The 12072-nt window shown below is 43.2% G+C and overlaps 1 protein-coding gene across 1 annotated transcript in view; it reads right to left on the minus strand.

The window, feature by feature from the left end:
* NGR-A35 (neuropeptide receptor A35) overlaps nt 1-9896 on the minus strand; it is a gene marked incomplete in the record, with an annotated part of 158534 nt that extends 148638 nt beyond the window's left edge. The window contains 1 exon segment of the mRNA NM_001134279.1: nt 9464-9896. Within this exon segment, the coding sequence (NP_001127751.1) occupies nt 9464-9675 (212 nt within the window).
* Nucleotides 9897-12072: the final 2176 nt, after the last annotated feature.

Genomic DNA, 12072 nt, shown 5'->3' on the forward strand with positions numbered 1-12072 from the left:
AAAAACTTCGAACTTTAAGTTGAAGTTAAAAACTAACGATTATTAATTGATAGACGATGACTCTCGAATTTTTTAAAAGTGTTTTTTTTTTGTAAACGATCTGAGATAGATGAGTTTTTAATTAAATAAACAATTGATCTAAATGTCAAGCATCATTTTGTCTGAGGTTAGTAAGATTTGTGTGAAAGAGCTTTGATTGATTTTAGCATTTGTTATTGTATTGCGCCGTAAACCTGAGCGATTTCAATTTACATTGTCTAACAGGCTTAACTTGTTTCATTACGTTATAACTTAGATTGTAATTGGTGGTTTGCGAATATGTAATTACGAAATAAATTACCCTAAGGATATTTCTTTTTCTCATAAAAAACGTCTTAATGATTCGCCTATTTTGAAGGCAAAGGGACCTATGGACTTCAACTATGTATATGGAACATAAATTGCAGCCATGATGAAAAAAGAAATGATGATTGATCATTAATTATGAAATGAAATGGAATTATATAAGATAACATTTGACCGTATGTGCTAGATAACATTATGAAATAACCTCCCAGTAAAATAATGGATATTAACTAATACTAAGAATAAGTAATGTTTATTTTTCTACAGTGGTGCAGTTTCAGTGATTCTAAACGACTAATAAATCATCATTCAAAAGTTCAATCGTTCTCTTTTTTTTTAATTTCAATGTACCGGCCTTTCTTTGTTATGTACAAATATTGTAAAGACATTCACATACCATGAACCGAAGGAGACGGACAGTGGGATGGAGCTTTAATTTTCTTTTTTCCCGTGAATTTGCATCCCATTTTTTTTATTGCCCTTATAGGCGGACGAGCACACGGTCCACTTGATGTTGAGTGTTTACCGTCGCCCATGGACTTCAGCCCATGGACTTCAGCCCATGGACTTCAGCGGCATGGCTGCCTACCGTTAAGTACTCTCCACTACCTAGTATCCTCGTTTGAAAAAGGACATGTCATAGCACTCGGGATTTGATGGAAAGTGACAATCTCCCGGCATCGGTATACGAATGGCAGAACCATATCACTGGTAACACTACCTATCGCTGTCATCTCACAGTTTCATCAGATAGAGGGACGTGTAAGAGCAGCTGTTCATTGGGACCTTCCTAAGATTGTATTACACAACTCCATCCCACTTCTTGGTTCAATCTGATAGTGGCCACGTGGTAGCTCTGCTCATTTCCAAACCTTTGAAAAGATATTTTCCAAAAGATATATTCCAAAATCAAGGCACCAAGCGGCTAAGATATGTATGAAGGCACAACGAATTAAATTCCCAATTCGCGTCGACGTTCGGAAGATGAAAACCGCTAATCACTTTGATCATTTCACATCGCCGGCGCTGCCTTCGCTAAGCCGAGATCTATATTTCCCAATTATATCATAATCAGACATATAATATTCGGATAATGTGCTTCATATTAATCTGATATAAGAAGATTAGTATATATTCACGTTGTGTTATTACCATCATGTAAAATTGATCCGTTGAATGTCTCCTTTAAGCTATATTCAATGATTATATTCTTAGGATTACCTTAATACAATTTGTATATGCCTTAATACAATCTTATCTTATCTATCATATCTTAATACAATCTAGGTTTCAGGGTATGAAATTGAATTGAACATATTGGTTAGAAGGCAGAAAGATTGGTTTTAAGACCGATGCAGAATCCTAGTCCTGTCGAAGCTTTATGCTTTGAAAAGTAAGAAAAGCTGTTATTTCATTATAGTTTTTTTTTGCACTACTTAAGAGAGCGACCTCGTGCCTCACATCATGTTAAATGATTACTGGAGCCCATGGACAAACATCACCCACCTTGAGACATTACGAAGACACATGAGCGAAGTCTATATTTTTTTATATTAACTGTAAATCTAAAAAAGGAGTTTCAAAAAGCACTAATGTCCTCAATGCGACATTACAGTAAGAACGTTTTGCAACACGTTTCAATGAAGTCTCGCGACGACTCCAGTGACTATTTAACATCAGGTAAACTGATCTATTTAGCTATGGTAAAAAATATATAAAGTAATTGTAGGTACAATTTTATTCTGTCAATTTCGTATGAATTTCGCGGCAGTAACATTTCGGTTATTGTTATTATTCTGGCCGCGAGTTATGGGTCCCGACGCTAGTGCTCCTGAAGGCTGAATAAATAAACTATTATATTTAGGTGTCACTATTTTTCACGAAAATAATACAAGAATTTAAAATGCTTTTAACAACGGACTCTACATCATTTTAAGAGCTTAAGAAAGACTCTCAGCTTAAAGGAACAATATCGGATTAAGAAAATTAATAAAGGAATCATTTACGTAATTAATAATGGTTTTTTTTTATTGCTTAGATGGTTGGAAGAGCTCACAGCCCACCTGGTGTTAAGTGGTTACTGGAACCCATAGACATCTACAACGAAAATGCGCCACCCACCTTGGGATATAAGTTCTAAGATCTCAGTATAGTTACAGCGGCTGCCCCACCCTTCGAACCGAAACGCATTACTGCTTCACGGCAGAAATAGGCAGGGCGGTGGTACCTACCCGTGCGGACTCACAAGAGGTCCTATCACCAGTAAAAGCTATAGACTTAAAATAATCATAGTATTTTAAGTCTATCTATAGACTAGTCTATCTATAGATAGAGCAGGCGATTTCACGGCATACAGATAGGGCCATTGTAAAAGTCTATAGATAGACTTAAAATAATCATAGTATTTTAAGTCTATAGATACAATGGCCCTATCTGTATGCCGTGAAATCGCCTGCTCTATCTGCATTTAAGAACATATAATTTATAGAGCTTTACAATCAAACACTCAAGACTACCTGTTGTGAATACATCTAATTTAACTTACAGAATCCAATACGAAATAAAATTTAGGCAGCTACGTACCTAATGCTGTTAAAATTCTTCGAGATAACGAACACACGGTAATAAACAAAACGCAACGAACAATGTAAAATATTAATAGCTGTTAAGATAAAAGGGGACGTTCATATACATCAGCCTCCATAGGAAGCGTTAACGATTGACGATAGATCAGCTCGCGCGCTGTGCGAGAGACGAACTATTGATTTGTATTGAAAGGGAAAACATTTCAATCAGCGGCTATCCGTTACAGAAGAGAATGCGCGCTGCCATAACTCGTCTGACTGTGAAGTTCAATTGTTTCGAACAATACCGCTTTGATTTAAAAGATTTAATATGTGGAACCAAGGGCGTAATGCAAACGAAACTGAAAATAGAATGTTTTCAAATATCCTATACAAAAAATACGATTGAGTCAATGACCTGAAGCGTGTACGTGAGTGATCTCTGTGGCCTTCGGTAACCAATAAAACGGTCATCCAACTAAACAAAAAAAAATGTCAGTCACATTCATGAACTGGTAGGTAGGTAGGACATCTTGTGAGTCCGCGCGGGTAGATACCAACACCCTGCCTATTTCTGCCGTAAAGCAGTAATGCGTTTCGGTTTGAAGGATGGGGCAGCCGTTGTACTGTTAAAACTAAGACCTTATAACTCATGTCTCGAGGTTGATGGTGGAATTTACGTTGTAGATGTATATGGGCTTTAGTTACCACTTAACACCAGGTTGGCCGTGAGCTCGTTCAACCATATAAGCTAAAAAAAAACTATGTGAAATCGCAATAGTTTTTTTAAACCCTTTAAGCTTATAAACCAAAAATCAAACTTACGATGTCATTGAAGTTGACACTTTATCTTAATGTATTAATGCTCACTTTCAGAAGGTACTCTACTTACTCTAAGCGAACTATGATTTTTTTTTTTTTTTTTTATTTTTTTTTTTTTTTTATGATTGAAAGTTTACTGGTGGCCCGAAGGCCTTTCCAGTTTCACCAGGACAGGTGGGCGAGCAAAGGCTCAGCCAAGAGGGGTGGGATTTGCTAACAACTGCCCGAGCGCCTCCGAAGGAGACCTAACAACTCAAGAGCAATTGTTTCGCGAATGAATCTACTACCGGATCGGAATCGCGACCCGCTGAGAAGATCCGGCGAGAAACTCAGCGGGCTGATGCATGGGTTAGGTTGCACGTCGACCTCTTTGTCGAGTTCGACGAGTACGGTTACCGGGGTCCCTAAGCCTGCCCCTAGTATTAGAGCTGAAGGCATCTAATGCAAAGGTTATTGGATCTGATGGATCCGTAAGGACGTGTCTAGGGCGTCGACGGTGACTGGCTCCTGCATGATCAGGATTCGGGGAGTAGTCAGCGGCGGCAACGATAAGGCGATTATCATGACGCATAGCCTTATCGAAGTATCGTTCCGACGCTGACTTCATGTATTTCCGAATTGATTCGAGGCCCAGGTCGTCGTGTAGGTCAACGTTCCTCACGAACCACGGAGCCCCGACAGCTAACCTGCAAAAGCGGGATTGTAGGGATTGGAGGGTGTCTATGTGTGTACGGGCCGCGTGAGCGAACACCACACTCGCGTAAGTCATGACGGGCCTTATGCAAGTTTTGTAAAGTGTCACCTTGTTCCGAAGGGACATTTTACTTCGCTTACAGATCATGGGGTAGAGTCTACCGAGAATAAACGCGGCACGGTCACGGACTGATTTTATATGCGGGCGGAATGTCATCGATGCATCCAGGGTAACGCCCAGGTACTTGACCTTCCTGGCCCAGGGTATGGGTTGTCTAAAGAGAGTAATCGGGGGTGTGAGATTCCTCCTCCTAATCCGGGAGGAAATCCGTGTGGAGCTTCCCCTCTGAAATAGCACCGCAGTACTTTTCGCTGGGTTGATGTCTATGCGCCATTTTCGGAACCACTGTCCTAGGGCTAGGGCTGCGCTCTGAAGCTTCTTCGCGATTAGGGACTTATTTCTACTAGAATAGTAAACAGTCGTGTCGTCGGCGAATAAAGCTAAATGGGTCGGCGGCGACCGGGGAATATCGTTGACGAATAAGCTAAATAGGAGGGGTGAGAGGACAGAGCCTTGCGGGACTCCAGCTGTGAGAGGTCGTGGGGAGGAGCGGGTTCCCTCGACTCGATATCGAAAAGAGCGGTTCGACAAGAAGTCCCGTATGATGAGCACGAGACTATCCGGCACGCCCATGTTGAATAGTTTGAAAATCAAACCATTGTGCCAGACTTTGTCGAACGCTTTTGCGACGTCGAAGAAGAGAGCTCCCGTGTATAACGGTTTTGGTCGATTAAGCCCCACAAGAATGTGCTCCGTGAGGCGGTGCACCTGTTGAACGCATGAGTGATTTGTACGGAATCCGAATTGTTCATCGATAAGAATGCCCTTGGATGAGACGAAGTCTCTGAGGCGTTTGTAGAGCAGACGCTCATACAGTTTGCCTAGAGACATGAGGAGGCTAATCGGGCGGTAGCTCGTCGGATGATTTTTTGGTTTACCGGGTTTATGTATGCCGATAACGTCCGCTTCTTTCCACACCGCGGGAAAGATACAGTTCGCCATAGCGGCATTGAAAATAGATGCCAACATCACGATGAGTTGGACGGGTAGAAGTTTAATAACGCGGTTGGATATACCGTCGGAACCGGGAGCCTTGCGAGGACGTAGGTCTTTGATCAAGTCTTTAACTTCCATCGGGGTGACGGGTGGTAATGCATCAGAGGGTGGCAAGGAGGCTCTGCGTTCTACCTCACTGTCTACTAATTCTACATGAACAGGGTCCACGGATTGAGTGCTGGGCGTGCACTGGGTTTGCAATGTATCGGCCAGCAGCTCTGCTTTTTCGTCATCATCGAACGCCGCGAGTCGGCCTGAGGGGCCTACGAGGGGGGGCATAGTTACTACCGTATCCGATTTGAGAGTACGAGCTAAGCGGTAGTAAGACCTTTGAGAGGGCGCGAGTCCTTCTAAGAAATCAGACCATCTGGCATCTCGGACTTCGGTGATGCGAGACTTTACGTCGCGTTGTAGGGCACGCATTCGAATACGATTTTCCGCGGTAGGATACCTATCGTACGCACGGATCGAGGCGTTCTTAGCTCTAAGGAGTTCCCTAATATCGTCGGGCAATTTGAAGCGGTGAAGGAAGTCCTCCGCTACAACTTGCTTCGATGACCTATCTAATGTCGAGGTGATGTGTGACGTTACGATGTCTATGGCTTCAGCGGTATCCTGAGGAGACGGGATAGAGTCCGGACTAAACGGAAGCGATGGTGGATCAGATTCAGCCAGGCTGATGCCCAGCGTGTGCCAATCCACCACAGTCCTCGTGACGGGAACGGAATCGGGAGCGCGACCGAGCTTCATAACGACGGGACGGTGGTCTGAATCTAACTCTGAAACTACTTCGATCGAGTGTAAGCGCAGAGTTACGTTTTTTAATAACGCTATGTCGAGTATATCCGGGCGATGCGCGATATTTAGCGGGTAGTGAGTCGGGGTTAGCGGAGCGACGATATCGAAGGCGAGATCATCGACTAACGCGTCAAGCCGCCTGCCATTCGGGGTTGTGGTGTGTGAGTTCCACCTGATGTGTTTACAATTTAGGTCGCCCGCCAGAATGACAGAGCTCCCCATACCGAGCAGCGCCTCGATATCACTGCTTAGAACGATCTTATCCGGTGGAAGATAAACGGACGCGATAACGATCGGCGCGTGTCCCGTCAGTGAGATTCGGCACACTGATGCTTCGATATTAGCGAGCGCGGGAGGATCGAGCGGGACGCAATGCAGGGCTCTTCTATAGTAAATGACGGTACCACCACCACGGGCAGAGAGCCTGTCGTTCCTGACCATGTTATAGTTCGCGATTTTAGGGTCACGGCGCGCGGGCTTAAGTAGGGTCTCCTGCACTAAAAAGATATCAATTTGGTGGTCACGCAAAAAGTCAGAAACCTGATCACGTTGATTTGCGAGACCGTAAGCGTTAAAAAATCCTATCGTTACGGATAGGGGCTTTATTCTACTTATATACGCCATTGATTACCGGCGGAGTGAGGGGAGGACGTACGTATTTAATGACGCGTATACGTCGGCGTATTCCTGCACAACGGCGATAAAGTGTTGTGCAGTGGAGGCAGCGCGAATGGCGTCGCCCAAAGCGTTAACGCGCTCAAAGTTGATCGACTGAAAGAAGTCGATCGCTAAAGCGAGATTGTCGGACGCGGTCGGAGGGCAAGTCGCGGGAGAGGGACGAGTCGCGGGGGCGGGACGAATCGCGGAGGAGGGAGTTGTAGCCGTGTTCGTGTACGGCAGCGGTTTTGCCCAGGCCGAGACACTGGGCACCGCCGCCGGAACGAACGCTGGCTTAGCCTGCGACGCAGAGGGTGCCGAGGCTTTGATGTCTGGGCCGGAAGCTCGGAGGCGGTTTTGGCGGGCGACGCGGCGATTTATTTTAGGGGCTCGGGGGCAACCACGGTAATTCGCGGGGTGACCCTGTGTTCGACACAGGACGCAGCTAGGCGGTTCCGTCGCGGTTTTTTGGTCGCGAGCGCAGAGGGCCGTGGCGTGATCGCCCAAACACTTAACACATCGGGGGCGCGCGTGACAGTTACGGGAAGAGTGCCCGTACAATTGACAGTTATGGCACTGGCTAGGAGTGCCTTTTTTATGGGGGGCTTCGACAGCGATACCAGAGAGCCTACAGACGGTCTGTGTGTTAAAGATTTTCTTACCCTCGGGGGTAGGCTGGAGAGCGACTAGAACCATATTATATGGCTCCCTACCGCGACCGGTGTGCATACGGTGCACAGAATTCACTGGTAGGCCTTGTTCTAACAGGTCGGCTTTTACGAGCTCTACATCTAATTCTTTAGGGATTCCGCGTATTACAACGCGGAGTTCGCGCTCCTCCTGGAGCGTATACGTATGGAAACTTATACGCTCCTTACGGAGGTAAGAAGAGAGGGCCCTATGGTCGTCGGGTGTTTGAACCTTAATTTGAATGCCGTTCGCGAGGTTACGGGCATTCGTGAAATTTATATTTTTGGCCTTAAGGGCCAGGCAAACTCGATCCCAAGCTGCCTTCTCCTGAAGGAGAACCGGAGGAGGGGTCTGGGTTTTATTTTGTGCCACCGGACGCGGCGACGGAGTGGCACGGGCTGGGGGCGCAACGGAAGTCTGAGGGCGGGGGCGCGACGCGTTCACGGCTTTGCTAATTTTAGCGGCCGCGGGAGCTCGAGACTCCGCGGCACGCTTCTTACCCTTCTGTACCAGGGTGAATCCATCCGTGGATGAGGCGGGGGCGAGGTCGACCTCCATGTCCGAGTCAGAGTCGGAGCACGAGGAGGCGGGTGCAGGCGACCTACGAGCAAGTGTAGGTGTTTTAGAGGGCGCGACGGAGGCCGCGGATGATCGCTCAGCTGAAACGATGGTCACGGCGGACGACGCAGCAGCTTTTCTCGCCAGTATAGGCGACACGGGAGCGGCAGGCACGACAGAGGCTGCGGTGCTCAATGCAGAAGCTCTGCACGCAGGTACAGGCGACGCAGGAGCAGCGAGCGCGGCGGAGTCCTCGAGAGGGCTCGCAGTGTGATTGGCCTTGAAGGCCAAAAACTCCGAGGCGAGCTGTGGGTGGCGAAGTCGGAGGAATTCCGCGAATACAGCGTCCATGATCGCTGAGTACCCAGGTGGGGCGGCCCCGGGTCTTGAAAACACTCGCCTTGCGGCGAGGCCCCAACTTCTCGGACCTGAGCGGTTCTATTGAACACAGGTGGCAATGCGGCGCGATTACTACAGGACAAAGAAAAAGCACAACAAAACAGAAATTACGAAAAGAAACAAAACAAATAAATACTTGCAGGAAACCACTTTGTCGGCAGATGTACCACGAACACAGAAACAACAAAAGGAAACAAAACAAATAAAAACTTCCAGAAAGAGCACTTAGTCGGCAGATGTACCACAAACACAGGCCGCGCGAACAATGGCCGGGCTAACAAAAGCCGGGCGAACAAAGACCGGGCGATCGAGTGGACGATGAGCACGTCCGCACGTGACGGGTGCCTCTATCGGAATGACTATGATTTCACTCACCTGTACACCATTAAGCAACCTTCTCCAGTTAAATTTCTTCAGTTAAAAAAACGGATTCTTTGGATTCTCACAAAAAAAAATTTGTTAACAAGAAATATTTGCATAGTTTTCTTATGTCCAAATAGAAATCGGGCTGTTTAAACGTTAAGAAGACTAAAACACATTTCAAAATGAACAATACCGGAGTTCGCTATCAAGGCTGAAATGATAATAACGCTTGGTGAACGTGTAATATCTATGGATCACTAGTAAGTATTTCAACCAACAAAGACGGCTCTACATTTACCCACATAATGAAACACCATATTTATCTTTACTGGCCTCGAAAGCAGATCATTCACACGTCACCAAAACGAAGGGCATAGCTGATCTGTTAGCTATGTATCAACACGTTAGCATAATCAGTGAAATAAAAACACTTAAAAACAAAGCGCAAATCACTCACTTTCGCATGTATTGGAACTTGATGACGACGAATATTAGCAGCGTGTTGGCAGATAGGGATGCGGTCAGCACACCCACGTACAGCGCGATGATCACTATGTCGGGTCTATAGAACACTTCTAAGTCCAAATGGGGCATGTTTAGTTCATCGCCCATTGAGCCATTCCACTCAAGGAAAGTCATATTTTCAAACGAAATTTCACTTCGATCCATTTTTATTTGATTTTAGAACATTCTCACTGCACTTAAAGGTTTTTATTCGTGAATATTATTGTTTCTATAAGATCGGTAAGTTTATGTGAGACTATTTTTTTTATTACATTTTAATTTAAATTTAAAGTAACTTTTTCATTCGCTTTATTTTGTTTGGTTCCAAACTCTTTGTTTGTTCTTTAATGTCTTTTATTTGAAAAGCACTGTAAGTAAAATTGTAAATTTCATTTAATGATTTTGTTAAGTTTAATTAAATAATTTCTTTTTTAAAAAAAAAACAAAAGCAGAAAAGAAAAAAGTTAACCAGGAACAAAGGAACAAAAGCAGCTATTTAAACTCAGTGAATTCTAATTCAACGAATCTCGGAATTGGCTATAATAACAACACATACGAAATTTATAGCTAATAGCCCTCAACTATTTTCCGACAAGAATATTTATGAGTACGGATATGCCATCTTAACAAACGTCAGTTTGAAAAATTTATTGCCCAAAGAATCGTTGAAGAGGATATTGGAAAGTACCAGAAACGATACATTAATGCGATCGCTGGGAGGTGTTTATCAAAGTAATTTCAAACAGTCCGGAATGCTATGTTCATTTTATTTTTTGCTTTACTTTTTCCTGGCGTACACAAACTTGTCTTAAGAGAAACGTACAGAGAAATGTTTGATATAACATTGATTTGAAAACATTTTACTGGTGGTAGGACGTCTTGTGAGTCCGCGCGGGTAGGTACCACCGCCCTGCCTATTTCTGCCGTGAAGCAGGAATGCGTTTCGGTTTGAAGGGCGGGGCAGCCATTGTAACTATATGGGTGGCACATTTACGCTGTAGATGTCTATGGGCTCCAGTAACCACTTAACACCAGGTGGGCTGTGAGCTCGTCCAACCATCTAAGCAATAACAAAAAACATTGCTTGAAAGTTACTTATTGACTGATATATAGTCCAACTATTAACATTAAGAAATAGTCGTGTTGGCTAATATACTCATAGCTTATCTGTATCTAATAAGCAAAAAAAACAGTTAAACATCATTTTCCCTGGTGTTTATCGACCATTTTTATTTTGTTTAGTCTATTGTCAACTTGATAAACTTTATCAATCAAAGCTTTGCCATAATAGAACGGGTTTTTAAAAGGCTTTTTATTGTCTCTTTCTTTTCTGTTTGGAAACGGATTTTCCTTTTTTTATTTGCTACTGACGACATTTTTGATTGGCAATCATTTTTTCTTCAAAAGTTTCAGTTTTTTTTGCGTTTAAATAGTACATAACTATTCGTTACTATTTGCTCCTAAGTATTTCATTTTATTGCTTAGATGGATGGACGTGGACGGTGGACATCTTGAAATATAAGATCTAAGTTCTAAGGTCATCGAATTCATCATCAGACTTTGTTTATTCAGTAGTTATTGATGATTTATTAATATCAAACGAACGTTTTGGAATAGTCAGCTATTTTTCATATGTCAATTATAAAACAAAAGAAAAACGTGTAACGATAAACCTAAATATTATGTGCGCGTCAGTAACCGCACTCGATTGGCGATTTTAAGGTAAAAATTAGTAAAGTAAGAAACGGTTAGTATCAAAAGTAACATTAACTATAACAAAATAATTCACGGGCAATCCTGGCAACGTATCACGAGTCATCTATGACAACCACAACACCAATTACTATTTCATGACGTGGATAAAACAACGCAAATTGAAACAAAAATGAAAATAGCTTCGTGTTAGTATGTATAAACCAAACTGTTCGGATCGAAGCTTGTAAGCTCTCAAAGAACGTGACGCCTTACACAGTTCAAGGGATTTCCGCTGAGCTTTTTGTTAATCCTATACCGAATATCTTAATTGGTATCACTATTAGTGATAATATTCAATGTACACATTGACAAAAGTATTTGTAACAATCACAATTAACTTCGTTAATTAATAGCATTCGATGTACTTAAGGTGAACTAGAATTTTTGATTGGTAAGATTAATCGACAAACAGATAGATTGACAAAAATAAAATAATTCTAATTAAATTGTATTACTCTTCGTTAAGCTGTGATTTGCTATTTGCTCTCCGTATTAGCGGAAATTATTTTGCGGTAGGCAGCGGCTTGGCTCTGTCCCTGGCATTGCTGAAGTCTATGGGCGACGGTAACCACTCACCATCAGGTGGGCTCGTCTGTCTACAAGGGCAATAAAAAAATATATTCGTAGTTGATAAAAGTCAATCGCACTATTTCAATAATATTTATAATGTTTATAGTGTATGTGTACAATATTAAAATATAAACAAAAAGGGGTAAACGACGCTAGGCACTAGACGATACAAATTAAACTAAAAATTCGATTTTATGTTGAACTTAAATCGGCGCGCGAATCTTGTTATAAACAAAA

Source organism: Bombyx mori, chromosome 22 (genome assembly GCF_030269925.1).
Source record: "Bombyx mori chromosome 22, ASM3026992v2".
NCBI lineage: Eukaryota > Metazoa > Arthropoda > Insecta > Lepidoptera > Bombycidae > Bombyx > Bombyx mori.